Source organism: Pongo abelii, chromosome 1 (genome assembly GCF_028885655.2).
Source record: "Pongo abelii isolate AG06213 chromosome 1, NHGRI_mPonAbe1-v2.0_pri, whole genome shotgun sequence".
NCBI classification, from domain to species: domain Eukaryota; kingdom Metazoa; phylum Chordata; class Mammalia; order Primates; family Hominidae; genus Pongo; species Pongo abelii.
Genome location: NC_071985.2, coordinates 97,722,707 through 97,740,280, shown reverse-complemented (window position 1 = coordinate 97,740,280; position 17,574 = coordinate 97,722,707). Strand labels below are relative to the sequence as shown.

Here is a 17,574-nt window from a genome sequence, read left to right as displayed (position 1 = left end):
GGGGCTTTGGTTTCAGGATGAGAAGGCTGTGAAAAGGTCATCCTCACGCCAAGGCTGCAAGGAGGCAGAGGGATCTCGCTCTGGGCCCTTGTGGCGGGCGCCACCGGACCGCCACACACTCCCCCCTACCTGCCTCTTCCAACTGCAGTGTCCCTCCAGCGCCCCCTATGGAGAAAGTTTAGCATTGTTCTCACTTTAGTGGAGAAAGGATTCGAGGGATTACATTGTTTATCCCAGAGCACAAATCGAAGGGTGTGTTTGGAGCTGAGAGATAATAAATTGGTAACTGACACGCTGATTATCTCGCGCGCGCGCACACACACACACACACACTCCCTCGCACATACACAGTACCATGGAGACTTTTGGAATTCATATGTAAGATAAATCAACTAAAGAGGAGTCATTGCTCCCGCTTCAGGACTGTTACGGATGGCTGTGTTTTCCACCAGGAGGCAGCAAAGCCAAGCCTTCATCCAGACTGCAGCAGCGATGTGCAGTCAGGAATTACCTGAAGATTCTTATACTTATCACCTTGATGGGTATTCTTATACTGATCACCTTGATCAGGCCTGAGGAGAAAAAAGAGAGAACCACAGTTACCTCCAGGAATAGTTATTTCTAATTGAAGTTGGGATCCAAGATGTAGAGTGTAGTTAGGAAAAGGCTGTGATACTTCAACCTCTTGAAAGCGGAAGCATGACAGAGAGGACCTACTCCCAGATCCCAAAGGAGGACAGTTTAGGGCTTAGCTGAAGCCTGCAGCTTTAATTTTGGTTCCAGTTCACCTGGTGGGACACAGGAGGTACTGCTGGTCACCTAGCTACTCTATTTCAGGCTTTTTACAGACCACAAGAAGCTAATGCAAATTCAGAAATTATTTACAGATTGTTCAGAATACTGAGGACCCGAGATGGCCCTGTGCTTGTTCTGATCTTGGAGGCGACTGGCCCCAGAGGTAAATAACTCACTAGATGGGCCCAGGGATGGCTCGAGAATATATGCACGACTTAGAGACAGCAATCAGAGCAGGTAAGGAGAGCAGCCAAGAGGCTTGCCTGAAAGCAAGCACCTTTGTTTTTCCTTAGATTATTCAGTGATAGTTCTGTAAAACAGCAAAGTTTGTTAGTCAGGTCAGTCTTCTTACAATATTGAGAATGTGGCAATTGCCCATATTGAACACAAAGGTGCCTCGGCAGAGACACAATCTCTGATTTTAAATCCTTACCCTGAAGAGACAGCACCCGGGAAAACAAGTGTTCCTCAGGTCTAAGTCCCGTGGGAAGGGACCGCGACAGATGTGGGAAGCAAGGCAGCACTTCTGGAAGCACTGGAGATGAATCGTATTCACTTCAGTGGGCAAAAGCCAAGCAGATGCAGGGACAACCAGACCATAAATGGAAGGAGGGTCTGAGTCTGACAAAGAGACAACGTGCACCCCTTTGTAGAAGTTCACTAAAACCTGACCAAGAGAAAGCTCAACTTCAGAGCCTTTCTGCTTTCATTGCCAGAGATAGCTCTAACTTTGCCAGTGCTCCCCTTGCTAATTTGGTTCCTGGAACTCTGTGGTGGAGAAGTTGTGCAGAGGGTTGTCATTCTACTTCCTGGCTTAGGTGGTAGTCACACAGGTGTTTTACTTTGTTGAAATGCATTGGCTGAAATGCATTGGGCTGTATTCTCGATGCATGTATGTTACAGTTCAACAAAACCACATTAAAATAACACACACAAATGAATAAATATAAAAATATCCAGGAAAATTCTTAAAAATAAAATTCATGTGTAGGAGCTAGTTCTACTAGATGTATAACATATTATAAAGCTATTACAGTTAGACAGTTTGTACTGGACCATGAATATACAGACAGATCAATAGAGCATGATAACAAGTTCAGAGCTGGGAAAAAATACACAAAAGAAGCTAGTACATGATAGGCACACCCTCAAATCTGTGAAAAAAGATCAATTAATAAATGATGTTGCTACAACTGGGAAGCCATTAAGAAAATAAAAACTCTCATCTTATACTAGGATGAGTTCTTTAAGGGTTAAAACATTAAAAGTTAACTCTTAAGAAAATCTGGGGGTATTCTTCTACACTTTCAAAATGGGGATCAGTTTTATAATTATAATACAACAAACAAGAACTGTAAAATAAAAAAATTTTAAAACATGTTTACATAATTAACATTTTCTATATGGCTGAAATATAACAAAGTCAAAGGTCAGAAAACACAGGAAGAAATTTAGTTTCTCATAGGACAAAAATAACTTAATTTCTCCAATATTATATAAGTACTACAAATTAATAATAAAGTCATCAAGAATACAATTAAGTATTAGGTAAGTTATATCATCAGGCAGTTCCCAGAAAACGAACGTTGTGGTTCACTAAATGTAATAAAATATAGTTGAGCTTAGTTACTAAGAGCAACTCAAAACTACTTTGAGATCCCATTTTTAACCTACCAGATGGGCCAATAACAATTAATTTTAAAACACATCATTTTGATAAGTTTGTAGGAAAAAATGCAGTCTTATACATTGTAGGGAGTGAAATAAATCAGTGAAACTCATATGGAAGAAACTGGAAATATTGATCAAATTACAAAAATATTTAGCCTCTGAGTCAGCAATTGCACTTAAATAAATAAATATATTCTATCTCCTGAGGAATGATGTATAAATAATGTGTTCACGGCAGCATTGTTTGCAAGAGCCAAAATTGGGAACGTCTATATATACATAGGTTATTATCCAGACTGGGAAAAAAAGGGAGAAAGTCTTAATGTACTGAAATGGAATGCTCTCCAACAGATGCTGTTGTGAAAAAAGCAATGGGCAAAATGATGTGGAGTTACTCTTATTTCGTTAAAAGAAGAAAAAATATACATGTTTGTGAGGGTTTTTTTGTGCATAAAATAACCCTGAAAGGATATTTCAGAAATTGATCTCTGTTAACTGAAGTAATTGGAGTCGCAAGTGGCGGATTTCACTGTGTATCATTTGTAACTTCTAATTTTAGGCCCAAGTGAATGTATGATAATGATCACTATTAATAATATTAAAGGAGATGGGCCAGGCTCCGTGGTGCATGCCTGTAATCCCAGCAGTTTGGGAGGCCAAGGCAGGAGGATCTCTTGAACTCAGGAGTTCAAGAACAGCCTGGGCAATGTGGCAAAACCCCATCTCTACATAAGATACAAAAATTAGCCAGGTGTAGTGGCACGCGCCTGTAGTCCCAGCTACTTGGGAGACTGAGGTGGAAGGATCACTTGAGCCCAGGAGGTCAAGGCTGCAGTGAGGCAAGATCACACCACTGCACTACAACCTGAGCAACAGGGTGAGACCCTGTCTCAAAAAAATTAAAAGGAGAAAAAAAAATCTCATTAAAGGAGACTTGCAGGAAACAGACCCTCAAATGCTGGAACCCAGGAAGACAGCACCATAAGGACTCGCTCTGCTCCGTTACTGGAGCTAATTACATCATTACATTAGCAAATTCCTGCAAACTGGCCTCAACTTTTCTTACCATCAATTAACATAGTCCATGCAGCAAAGAAAGATGATAATAGTCTCGCCCACTTTTGATAACAGAGGCAGAAAAACATAAGGAGATAGGAGTGGGGCTGCCGCAGGACACATTCTGCTAGTTTGGACGATGCATTGAAAACAGCTTAAAAAATGAGTTCCCCAATTTGGACAAGCAAGTTGGGAGTTATTGGCAGAAAAACTTTGATTTAAAAAGAAAAAGACCAGCAATCACCATTCATGCATTCAACTAATATTTTTTGAGTATTTACTATGTGTTAGGAAATATTCTGACTGAGAGCCTGAGATATATCAGTAAACAACATTTGCCTTTTTGGCAATGACATTCTAATGAGAGAAGACAATACATAAAACTATAATAAATAAAAATTAGCTCATTTTAGTGCTATGAAATACTGGTCTCTATATTATACGTATATTATATTGTATGTGAAAAGTACTACCAAAGGAAAACAAAATAGGACTGTGCAAAGGTGACTGGAGTGAGGGCAAGTGTGGAAGATTGTCATTTTAATCAGGAAAATCAGTGTGTACCTCACCGAGAAATTGATATTTAAGCAAAGACTTGAAATACAAACAAAAGACCCTTAGTGGCATGCTTGTGCATTCGTATGCATGTGCACATGTGCACACACCTGGCCTGCTGCAGGAACAGCAAGGAGGTAAGTGTGGCTGCAGCAGAGCAAGTGACAGGAAGAACAGTAGGAGATGAGGTCCAAGGTGTGTGTGGAGTTGGGGGTCAATAATGCAGGGCCTTGTGGGCTATTGCGAGGACTTCCATTTACCCAGCAAGGCATGGAAAGCCACTTCAGGTTTTTGAGCAGGAGAATTGCATGATATGACTTATGTTTTAAAGTCCACCCCAACTGCTCTGCTGAAAACAGACAATAGGGGACCAAGAATAGAGCAGAGATACCAGTTAAAAGTTGATTAGAAAAGTCAGCAAGAGATCATGGTGTCTCAGAGTAAGTTGGCCACAGTTACAGATGAGTTCATTTTGAAGTTAACAGAATTTACTGATATTAACTGAGTGTGAGTTATACAAGACAGAAGCCAAGGAGGACTCAAAAGTCTTTAGCTTGAGCAAATGGAAGAATAGAGTTAGCATCTTCTGGGCTGAGATGTCTAGGGGTAGAGGATGTTTTCAGGAAAATATCAATAGCTCAGTTGTGAGCAAGTTAAATATGAGATGTCTATTAGATATCCATGTAAGAATAGTAAATAAATAAGCAGTTGGATATGAAAGTCTGAAGTTCCGGAGAGATTTCTCAGCTGTTATTAACAAAGTAGACACCATCATCATTGACATATAGATGGCCTTCATGGTCAGGAGACTGAACGTTCTAACCAAGAAAATAAGTGTTGGTGGAGAAGAAAAGAGAACCAAGGACTCCAGCAGGAAGTAGTCAGGCAGAAGAACAGGAACACAAAGAGTTCCAAGTTAATGTACTGGTTAAATTATTCTTCCATGTATTTATTTACTAAATGTGGACTTAGTACCTAGGATGTTCCATACATTGTGTTAGAAATAGAACTTAAATGGTGAGCAGAAAGTATATCTATCCTCACCTCCTAGATAGCCTTCATTAGCTTAATTTTAACAAACTAATATGCATCATGGTTAAAAATTCAAATAGTTTGTGTGTATTTGATTCTTCTAGGAAAATATTTATGTATACTAACATATATGTTTATCTTATTTTGTATATATCTTTATATATACATTCTTTTTATAAGAAAAGGGATATACTAACATATTGTTTACTGGATTGCTTTCTTTGATTACATAGTTGGGAGAATTTTTCATAGCATCATCTACAAGTGGACTCTATGTTTTTATTAGCTATATACTATCCTATTACATGATTGTAAAATGAAATCTCATTAACAGAATATGAAAATACCTGTTTCTCAACATATTCATTAACAACTAATGTGATCAAAATTTCATATTTCTTGCCAGACTGTCACAGAAAAGCCAGTGTCTCGTTGATCTTCTGGTTTGCATTCCTTTAGTTATGAATAAGCATTTCTTCATAGATTTGTTGGTCATTTCCACCTCTCTCTCTCACTCTACCTCTCTTTCCCTCTCTGTACTCTTTCTAGAAAGAACTTAATTCTTATAGATTAAGCCTTTGGTCCCAACTACAGTGTTAGACACTTTGGGAGATGTGAATGAGAGCAGACATTTTACTGAGAATAAATTTTAGAGATAAGTATAAGCATGAATACCTGAAGAAGACAAGTAAAAGAGAAATACTTGAATAGGCTATTATAGAATGAAAAGCACAATTCACATACTTCCCAAGAGTGCTACCCTTTGGCCGAGGTGGTTCTGTCCTGGACTTCAGACTTTAAAGAGTCCTTCTCTGGCTCTCCTCCAGTCATGACCCACCCCCATAGGATGATTTGATAGGTCCAGTGTACAGGCCCAGAGCTGCTGTCTCCCTCACTCCAGCTATCCAAGACCCCAGAAATCTCTGTCAAATGGCTCTGAGACCACCTTCATGTGTCTATCCTCTTGAAGACTCAAACAGCCAATACTGTGCTCACTTCTAGGTCTCAATGACCAAGAGAGGGGCAGTTTGAGAGATCCATGTATGAAAAGAACATGGACGGTATGGACTAGGATATTTACACTCATGCACACCCGAGGTCCCTCGTGGCACAAGATGAAGCCAGGGAGTAGGGAGAGAACCAGGGGTGAACCACAGGGGTCAGAAGCCTCTGTTTGTGCTCTTGTCTGGTGTCCTACAAATGTTTATGGCAGGCATGCTTCCTAGAAGAAAAGAATTTCCTAGCCACTGTCCTCGAAGAGGCCATGCTACAGGAAGAAAGGGAAAGAGTAAACATAATGAAATGCTTCTCTCTTCTCACTATTTCAGTCAATTCACTATTCAGTTGATTCAGTTTCAGAATCTTTTATGTGCCAATTGCTCAGCCAGACACTGGGAATATCAAAGTGAATAAAATAGGGTCCTGGCCCCTAAGGCATCCCAGTTTCTCCCCTGTTTAAAACCTTTCAGTTGTTCCTATTGTCCTCAGGATAAAGTCGAAACTCTTTTTCTTATGGCATAAAGGGTCCTCACTAACACAGCCTTACCTACCTAGGTAGGTGAATCTCCCCCTTCTCCTTACTCCCCACTCTGCTCCAGCCACACTGAGCTTTTCCACCAAATAGCCTATACTTTCACATTTCTGGATCTGAAAATGTCCTCCCAGACACACCCCTATGTCCAACTTCCTATTTCCAATTTCCAAGTCTCAGCTTAAATATCGCTCCCTCCAGGAAGCATATCTGACCCCCAAACCTGACCCCTGTGCTTATCCTACCATCATTATTATCATATGCTATTGTTGGCTATTGACTTGCCTCCATATTGAATTAGATCTTTGAGAATGGAAACTACATCCCATTGAGCTACACTTCACTTTTTAGGACAGAGCCTGGTAGATAGGAGACACTCAATACAGATTTGTGTTTTAGGTCATTGCACGTTTATGGGTTAGCTAGGGAGCTTTCTTTTTATCTTTCAGGAAAGAAACCAAAGAGACAGACTCTCCAGCAGGCAGGGGGCGCTAGTGAGTGAGCTAGGCATAGAGTCCTGTGGAGAGAATTATGGTGTCATAGAGGCTTAGAATCTTGGCATTAGCAGGGAAGGGAACCCATCTGGTTCAGAAGGCTTTGGCTTCTGATAGTCATGGACTCACTAGGCTGCTGAGGAAGATCAATAATATCTACTGGAATCAGTCATAAGAAGTCAAGCATGGAAATTGTGAATTGAGAAGTGTGTGGCCAGACCAGGTAACACAGAGAAACCTTGTCTTTTGGGTCCTCTCTCCATGGCTTTTTCATGTGTTCATTCGTTCATTACATATTTACCTACTGAGACCCATGCAATGCCATTCAGTGTGTTGGATGAGAGGATTCCAGGATTCATCCTATCTTTCAGGAAAAACTTCCTGCTTCTATTTAAGACGAAGACATGGGAGCCACTGAGGGTGGGGATAGTGAGAATGTCTGTGCTCATGGAACTAACAGACCACAGAAGTGAGACAATTAGGGAAATAATAACCACTATAAAAATGTAATGAGAAGTATAGGGGATCCAAGAAAGCCTTTTAGGGAGATGGAGACTTTGGGTTAAGGAAGTTTTCCTCGAGGAGTGATGTGTAAGCAGAGACTTCAGGTTTGAATGATATTCAGTGAGCATGTGGGGACAGAGACCCAGGAAGGGTGGTTTAAGCTGGGAAAGAGCATGTTCAAAGACCTGGAAAGAGGTGAGAAAATTCAGCAGGTGTCTGCTCTGAGCCAGTCTGGTGCCTGAGGGAACAGTGGCTGGACATGAGGCTGGGCCGGTGGGCAAAGGGAGAAGCTGCCTTGCCAGGGCCCTCCTGGTGGTTTGGGCTCTGTATCAATCCTCTCTGAATAGAGCAACAAGAGCTAGGAAGATGGCCCTGGCCCTGGACCACAAGTGTTTGACATGATCAGGCAGATTTCCTGAGGCAGGCTGTGCACAGCATGGTTGGGAAGGAAGGGAAATGGAGCTTGGAGAGAATATCTATTTATTTGTTTATTTATTTTTATTTATTTATTAAGATGGAGTCTCACTCTGTCACCCAGGCTGGAGTGCAGTGGTAAGGTCTCGGCTCACTGTAACCTCCACCTCCCGGATTCAAGTGATTCTCCTGCCTCAACCTCCCAAGTAGCTGGTATTACAGGTGCACGCCACCACACCCAGCTAATTTTTGTATTTTTAGTAGAGATGGAGTTTCGCCATGTTGGCCAGGCTGGTCTCAAACTCCTGACCTCAAGTGATTCACCTGTCTCAGCCTCCCAAAGCACTGGGAAAACAGGTGTGAGCCACTGTGCCTGGCCAAGGAGAGAATCTTAAGAAGAAACTCTTGCAGGAGGCAGAGTGGTCCAGGAGGCAGGTTTATTGGACAGGAGCCAGGGTTCTGAAAGTGGAGGATATAGATATTCACCAGGCAGAAGGAAGACAGTGGAGACAGCACTGGCTCAGAGGGGCAGGACCTGCATCCATGGGGGTGAGGTTGCAGAAGGACTTGATGTTGCCCTACCTATGCTACAGTCAACAAGACTGGTTTCTAACCTGCTGTGCTTCTCTGATATTGCACAACCTCCACATTCAGGACCTATTCCCAGGATCTGACTATGGGGGACATGCTTGGAGTGGGGATGTTGGTGGGACTGGTGAGGCAAGCCCCTGGACCTGGGCTCCAGGTGCCCCTGATGCCTCTGCACCTCTGATCACTGGAATGAGAATTGCTTCTGTAGAAACAGCTGAGTCTGGACTTGTAAAGATGGACACTAACAAACTGGACTTCCAAGTGGTGATGAGACTCTGCACTTTGGTCAATTCAGGGCACTGACCTTCAGAGTAGAGAAAGGTAAACCAGAGACAAAAGACAGAAAGATAGAGACAGGATGAAAGACCAGAGAATGATAGAGAGGCAGGGAGGAAAAAAAGTAGCAAAAGGCAAAAATAAACACAGAGAGGAACAACAGAAAATAAAAACAGAAGGGGCTCACTCCTCCCTCGTCCCTCTCAAAACCTAGTCTTAGGTCTGACCCCTAAGGGAGCAGATTCAAACAACCAGGAGATACGGGCAGATACTGGGCTCCTTGCATACCCCGGCACACCCAAACTCACCCCTGTACAGCTGCAGGGGCACCCAAGTGTGTGCTTGTGTGTGCGTGTGGACACACACACACATTTCCTGTCAAACAGCTTTGAACACTGCAAAGGTGGTAGAGAACATGGCCCTGTACTCTCTCACCTCTTCCCTATTTTTATGCTGGTCTGTCTCTGTCTTATTTCCATTTTTGGTGTGCCTCTCCATTGCTCACCTCTCTCCTTCCTGTTCTCTCTCGGGCAAGTCAAGGCATCGCAGGGCCTGTATCTGCCACCTCAGCCTCTTTGCGGCTTCCTCTGACCTAGAATGAGCAATGGGGTGACTTGTCCCCACCCCCATCCTTTAGGAGTCTTTGCTCCAGTGTCTTCCTCTTAAATGGAAGCAGGGGCCTTTTCCTGAAAGATAGAATGAATCCAGGAACAACTGGCAGAGATAGAGTCATGACTGAATTAAAGCCAACATCCTAACCCAAGTCACTCTCCCTTTTTTAGGTGGGAACTGCCCTTGACCCAGTTCAGGCTGCAGCCATATAGCCAGGGACTTAGGATCATGAAAGGTTTATACCAGGTGGCAGGGCCTTAAGCGATAACTCTTCCTTCCCAATCTTCTCTCACCCTAACGCTCTAGTTCAGGAGATTCAAACATAGGGGTCCTTATAGGAGGTAGCACTGTGCTCCCCTCCTTCCCACAGAGAAACCCTGAGATGAGGTTCCAATGGTTCAGAAAGTGGAAGTGAAGAGAGTCTGGACTGGGGCTGGGTCCAACGTGTGAGTCTGAAAGTTACTGTTTCTAGTGGGTGGCGCTGTCGGCCACACCTGGCTCAATGGGACCCAGTTTGTACACTATGAACTGGATTTAGGTGAATCCCCAGATAAAAAAGGGTTGAGTCTAACAGCATGTCACCCATCATTCAGGATAGCCACAGCCCTGGGTCTTCTATAAAGTCACAAGGGTGATTCAGATAGCAAAGTAGGTCATCTGACAGGCGTCCTTTAGCAACCACCTGACTGGAGAATCCTGCACACCTTCGGGAGAGGATGATACAGATTTTTGTCCTCCTGGGGTGGATTAGTCCATTTCCACACTGCTATAAAGATACTACCCAAGACTGGATAATTTATAAAGGGAAGAAGTTTAATCGACTCACAGTTCCACATGTCTGAGGAGGCCTCAGGAAACACAATCATGGCAGAAGGCAAAGGGGAAGGACCTTCTTCACATGGTGGTGGGAGAGAGAAATAAGAACAGGGGAAATGTCAGATGCTTATAAAACCATCAGATCTTGTGAGGTACATACACAGAGCCAAACCATATCATGGGGTAACCCCCAGAAATTATTTTATTTTATTTTATTTTATTTTACTTTATTTTATTTTTTGAGATGGAGTTTTGCTCTTCTTGCCAAGGCTAGAGTGCAATGGCACGATCTCAGCTCACTGTAACCTCTGCCTCCTGGGTTCAAGCGATTCTCCTGCCTCAGTCTCCCAAGTATCTGGGATTACAGGCACCTGCCACCATGCCCATTTTTGTATTTTTTGTAGAGACAGGGTTTCACCATGTTGGCCAGGCTGGTTGTGAACTCCCGACCTCAGGTGATCCGCCTGCCTCGGCCTCCCAAAGTGCTGGGATTACAGGCGTGAGCCACCGCGTCCAGCCCTCCCCCAGAAAGACTTTAGTGTGAGGAGATATTTGTAGCTACTGTCCCCAGGAGTCCCTCTACCTACAGGACACAAAAGAAGAGGACAAGACAAGAGATGTGGCTTTCTAAACATTAGGGAGAGTGTTTGGAGCAGGACTGTGGGGAAGGAGCCTGACAGCAGGTCAGGACAGGATGGAGGGCAGGTAGGGAGCACCCAGCAGGAGAGAGAAGGCCAGGACAGAGGCTGGCCCCCACTAGGAGCTATTCACACTGGCTCTAACCATAAAGACTCGTGATAAAGTTCAAGCAGTCTCAATTTGCTAAACAGCCATAATCACAAACCTCAAGTTGTCCTCTCCATGTACCTATATTTATGCATGGACACATGCCTACATGCACTCATGTGCACACACACACACACACACACACACACACTCACAGAGATATGGGCATGTGTGTGCTTAGTGGAAAGCCCACAGCAGTAACTGGCTCAGTTTAAAAAACAAGTTTGGGGGCCGGCGCATTGGCTCACACCTGTAATCCCAGCACTTTGAGAGGGTGAGGTGGTTGGATCACCAGAGGTCAGGAGTTCGAGACCAGCCTGGCTAACATGGCAAAACCCCATCTCTACTAAAAATACAAAAATTTGCTAGGCATGGTGGTGGGCACCTGTAATCTCAGGTACTGCGGAGGCCGAGGCAGGGGAATCGCTTGAACCCAAGAGGCAGAGGTTGCAGTGAGCCGAGATCGCACCATTGCACTACAGCCTGGGTGACAAAAGCGAAGCTCCATTTCAAAACAAAAACAAAAACAAAAACAAAAACAAAAAACCACTAATTTGGGCCAGAGGCTTTTCTCACAATCCCAAGGTTGCCAGAGGCCGGAAGGGGGTTGCCACCTCACCTCAGCAGTTGTCACTCCAAATCCCACACCCATCCTCCCCTACCAGTGACAGGGCTCTGACAGGCCTGGCACCTTCCTGACATGGGTTTGTGGCTTTGCGAGCTGAGTCCCCAGAGGGGGTACAGGCTCATTTCTCCTGCTTCTACATTTCCCTGAGGAGGCTAGATAACAACCTGCTCACTGTCTGCTGTTTCCTGGCCACTTCTAGACCCTCTATTCTGCTCTGGGACCACAACAGTGGCATTCATCCTCTCATCATGTGCCATAGGAGGGACAGGGCAGAAACCATTAGGGGCTTCTCCAGGGGCTGCATACCTGGGCTGAGGCCCAGGGACGTTCCCAGGAGAGCTTGGACTTCCTAGGAGGAGAGAGGTGGGTAGATAGAAGTAAAGCAGGAGTTGTTTGGATTTTCTCTATACCTAGAAGAATCAGGAAATTATAAAACTGCTGAATGGTTGAGTTTGAGGACACCTACCAGGTCCAGTTCCCCCTTCCTCACCTCCACCACTGCCCCTTTATAGAGGAAGAGATACAAGCCCAGAGAGATGAACAGAACTGCACAATCCCTGAGGCTTGGGAGTTGCAGAACCAGGCCTGGAACTCAAGTCCTGCCATGCCAAGAGCACTGTACTTTTCATTTCATCTCGCTGTAACCACCACAGTGCTCCGTGCATGGGACAAGATGATGCATTCAGGAAGGGTGTGACAGTTGGTCTTTCTAAGTGCAAGAGTTTCATTGCACCTGGGTCCATGGGTGCCACATTAGAGATAAGAACAAGCACATGCTCTGGAGTGGGATAGAGCTTGGCTTGAATCACTTACAAGCGACTGAGGTGGATTTTTGGACTTCAGTGGTCCTCATATGATGTGAAGTGGACTAAAAATGTCTACCTTAGGCTGGTAGCGGTTATAACATTAGCTGATGTTTGTGAAGTGCCTGACACTTGACTCAGGATCTGGAGACTGAGGGTCACACTGTTTGCTCATTAGCTAAGAGACCTTATGCACATTGCTTACATATTCTGGTCTTTTGATTCTTTATCTGACAAATGACTGCCTAGTAAGGAACAAACACACTGGCATATGCAAAGGTAGAATTATGGGGCTGGCTGGCCTCTCTGAGGGATCCAGCTCTGCTTTCTCAACCCCGGTCTGAGTCATTATCCTGAAGACGGATGTATTTGGGTATCAAGAAAGGAGGAAATGAAAGCAGGCACCCAGATTTCCTTCTGATGAGAATATTATTTTCTTTTTCTAGTACCTCCAGGTGTCCAGAAGATGTGTGACCAGCCAAAACACAGTCAATGCTGCCCAGCAAAAGGCAATCAGTGCTGCCCGCCAAAACAGAACCAGTGCTGCCAGCCAAAAGGCAATCAATGCTGCCCGCCAAAACAGAACCAGTGCTGCCAGCCAAAAGGCAGTCAATGCTGCCCACCAAAACACAATCACTGCTGCCAGCCAAAACCCCCATGCTGCATTCAGGCCAGGTGCTGTGGTTTGGAGACCAAGCCTGAAGTCTCACCCCTTAACATGGAGTCTGAGCCCAACTCACCACAAACTCAGGACAAGGGATCTCAAACCCAGCAGCAGCCCTATAGCCCACAAAATGAGTCCAAGCCAAGCAAATGAGAGCAGAAGAAGTCAAACAAAGAAGAAGTCCCTGGGGCCATGCCTTTCACTTTGTGGGGGGGGGGGGGGGGATTACTGAGAGTCAGGCTAGACCTGTGTTTAGAGAAGCAGTTTTCACAGTGACTACCATTTCCACCCAATGAGAGGCTCCTATTTCCCATCATAGCTCCCTACCCTAGAGAGGCCTCCATCTGGAAATGCGAGGATGAAGAGGCTAGAATCATCTTTCCTAGTGATCCTGACATTTAGACAGCACAGAAATAAAGAGCAATAAAAAGAACATTGCCTCCCTTTGTTCCTTTACTTACCTGTGAAACCATCTCACCAGCCTGGCCTAGAGCCCAAGAAATATTATGGGCATGTCCTGGAGGTCCGAGCAGCAAGAACTAGCATCTTGAAGAACAAAACCTCTGCTGAGCTGGAGCTTAGTTGACTGACTCTCATCTTGGTTTTAAAATGAAAGTCCTGCATTCCAGGAACCCCTTCAGTCCTTATAAAAAAAAAAAAAAAGATTATTGGTCACTCAAAGTGCAAGAATCCTAATTCCTCTGGGTCCCTGGGTGCCACATTGCACTCCAGACCAGGCAAAAATATGTAAGTCCCTTGGAGTGATTCCACACCCCCATCCAGAGATTTTAGTTGGAGGTAGAGTCCCCAGGACTCAGCAAAGCACAGAGGCTGGCGGCAAAGAGCGAAATCTTCCAGGATCAGCACTGGCTCCTCGGTCACAGAGTAGCAATCTTAAAGCAGGGGGTTCAGTGTCTCTGAGGCTCTATCTCCTCGTATGTAAAATGAAGATAATGGTACTTCCCTCAAAGATTTTTTATGAAAATTAAAAGGGATAATTCATTTAAAGTGCCTGACATAGGGTCTGACACCGAGTGGCTATTCAGTGTGCATAGTTTTCAAACTCCTCTCAGCCACAAGGCCCTATTTCCCTCTAAAGAAGACATCATCCTCCAATAAGTTGTCCCCAAGCACACCCCCACTAGTCCAGGTAGACAGGTAGAAATAGAGAAATCAGCCTCATTAAGCACACTTGTAAACTTCCGTTTTTACTGCTTTTTGATGTGTAATTAACATATCATTTTTAAAATTTTTCGAGTGCATTTCTGTACTCTCTCTCTCATACTTCTCCCGGTCCACCAGTCCCCAGAAAACTGCTGGTCTACTTTTGTCCCTTCAAATTAGTGTTTTCAAGAATTTTATGTAATCACACAGTAGGTTTTTTTTTATGCTGAGAATTTTTTTTTTCAGTGATAATGCTATTATTATTTTTTTTTATTATACTTTAAGTTTTAGGGTACATGTGCACAGTGTGCAGGTAAGTTACATATGTATACATGTGCCATGCTGGTGTTCTGCACCCATTAACTCGTCATTTAGCATTAGGTATATCTCCTAATGCTATCCCACCCCCTCCCCCCACCCCACGACAGTCCCCAGAGTGTGATGTTCCCCTTCCTGTGTCCATGTGTTCTCATTGTTCAATTCCCACCTATGAGTGAGAACATGCGGTGTTTGGTTTTTTGTCCTTGCGATAGTTTACTGAGAATGATGATTTCCAATTTCATCCATGTCCCTACAAAGGACATGAACTCATCATTTTTTATGGTTACATAGTATTCCATGGTGTATATGTGCCACATTTTCTTAATCCAGTCTATCATTGATGGATATTTGGGTTGGTTCCAAGTCTTTGCTATTGTGAATAGTGCCACAATAAACATATGTGTGCATGTGCCTTTATAGCAGCATGATTTATAGTCCTTTGGGTATATACCCAGTAATGGGATGGCTGGGTCAAACGGTATTTCTAGTTCTAGATCCCTGAGGAATCGCCACACTGACTTCCACAATTGTTGAACTAGTTTACAGTCCCACCAACAGTGTAAAAGTGTTCCTATTTCTCCACATCCTCTCCAGCACCTGTTGTTTCCTGACTTTTTAATGATCGCCATTCTAACTGGTGTGAGATGGTATCTCATTGTGGTTTTGATTTGCATTTCTCTGATGGCCAGTGATGGTGAGCATTTTTTCATGTGTTTTTTGGCTGCATAAATGTCTTCTTTTGAGAAGTGTCTGTTCATGTCCTTCGCCCACTTTTTGATGGGGTTGTTTGTTTTTTTCTTGTAAATTTGTTTGAGTTCATTGTAGAATCTGCATATTAGCCTTTTGTCAGATGAGTAGGTTGCGAAAATTTTCTCCCATTTTGTAGGTTGCCTGTTCACTCTGATGGTAGTTTTTTTTGCTGTGCAGAAGCTCTTTAGTTTAATTAGATCCCATTTGTCAATTTTGGCTTTTGTGGCCATTGCTTTTGGTGTTTTAGACATGAAGTCCTTGCCCAGGCCTATGTCCTGAATGGTAATGCCTAGGTTTTCTTCTAGGGTTTTTATGGTTTTAGGCATAACGTTTAAGTCTTTAATCCATCTTGAATTAATTTTTGTATAAGGTGTAAGGAAGGGATCCAATTTCAGCTTTCTACATATGGCTAGCCAGTTTTCCCAGCACCATTTATTAAATAGGGAATCCTTTCCCCATTGCTTGTTTTAGTCAGGTTTGTCAAAGATCAGATAGTTGTAGACATGTGGTGTTATTTCTGAGGGCTCTGTTCTGTTCCATTGATCTATATCTCTGTTTTGGTACCAGTACTGTGCTGTTTTGGTTACTGTAGCCTTGCAGTGTAGTTTGAAGTCAGGTAGTGTGATGCCTCCAGCTTTGTTCTTTTGGCTTAGGATTGACTTGGCAATGTGGGCTCTCTTTTGGTTCCATATGAACTTTAAAGTAGTTTTTTTCCAATTCTGTGAAGAAAGTCATTGGTAGCTTGATGGGGATGGCATTGAATCTATCAATTACCTTGGGCACTATGGCCATTTTCAAGATATTGATTCTTCCTACCCATGAGCATGGAATATTCTTCCATTTGTTTGTATCCTCTTTTATTTCATTGAGCAGTGGTTTGTAGTTCTCCTTGAAGAGGTCCTTCACATCCCTTGTAAGTTGGATTCCTAGGTATTTTATCCTCTTTGAAGCAATTGTGAATGGGAGTTCACTCATGATTTGGCTCTCTGTTTATCTGTTATTGGTGTATAAGAATGCTTGTGATTTTTGTACATTGATTTTGTATCCTGAGACTTTGCTGAAGTTGCTTATCAGCTTAAGGAGATTTTGGGCTGAGACAATGGAGTTTTCTAGATATACAATCATGTCATCTGCAAACAGGGACAATTTGACTTCCTCTTTTCCTAATTGAATACCCTTTATTTCCTTCTCCTGCCTGATTGCCCTGGCCAGAATTTCCAACACTATGTTGAATAGGAGTGGTGAGAGAGGGCATCCCTCTCTTGTGCCAGTTTTCAGAGGGAATGCTTCCAGTTTTTGCCCATTCAGTATGATATTGGCTGTGGGTTTGTCATAGATAGCTCTTATTATTTTGAGATACATCCCATCGATACCTAATTTATTGAGTTTTTAGCATGAAGGTTGTTGAATTTTGTCAAAGGCCTTTTCTGCATCTATTGAGATAATCAAGTGGTTTTTGTCTTTGGTTCTGTTTATATGCTGGATTACATTTATTGATTTGCATATATTGAACCAGCCTTGCATCCCAGGGATGAAGCCCACTTGATCATGGTGGATAAGCTTTTTGATGTGCTGCTGGATTCTGTTTGCCAGTATTTTATTGAGGATTTTTGCATCAATGTTCATCAAGGATATTGGTCTAAAATTCTCTTTTTTTGTTGTGTCTCTGCCCAGCTTTGGTATCAGGATGATGCTGGCCTCATAAAATGAATTAGGGAGGATTCCTTCTTTTTCTATTGATTGGAATAGTTTCAGAAGGAATGGTACCAGTTCCTCCTTGTACCTCTGGTAGAATTCAGCTGTGAATCCATCTGGTCCTGGACTCTTTTTTGTTGGTAAGCTATTGATTATTGCCATAATTTCAGAGCTTGTTATTGGTCTATTCAGAGATTCAACTTCTTCCTGGTTTAGTCTTAGGAGGGTGTATGTGTCCAGGAATTTACCCATTTCTTCTAGATTTTCTAGTTTATTTGCGTAGAGGTGTTTGTAGTATTCTCTGATGGTAGTTTGTATTTCTGTGGGATTGGTGGTGATATCCCCTTTATCATTTTTTATTGCATCTATTTGATTCTTGTCTCTTTTCTTATTAATCTCACTAGTGGTCTATCAAT

General features: G+C 43.2%; 1 protein-coding gene across 1 annotated transcript; it reads left to right on the top strand.

Moving 5' to 3' along the window:
• Positions 1-7,177: 7,177 nt before the first annotated feature.
• On the top strand, positions 7,178-13,661 carry SMCP (sperm mitochondria associated cysteine rich protein). Its single transcript, XM_002810184.4, has 2 exons — positions 7,178-7,357; positions 13,011-13,661. The coding sequence occupies exon 2, from the start codon at positions 13,031-13,033 to the stop codon at positions 13,379-13,381; it is 351 nt and encodes a 116-aa protein (XP_002810230.2). The 5' UTR covers positions 7,178-7,357; positions 13,011-13,030; the 3' UTR covers positions 13,382-13,661.
• Positions 13,662-17,574: the final 3,913 nt, after the last annotated feature.

What these genes read in the sequence shown, in the direction of transcription:
- SMCP (XM_002810184.4), top strand. Translation starts at nt 13,031, where the DNA reads ATGTGTGACCAGCCAAAACACAGTCAATGCTGCCCAGCAAAAGGCAAT.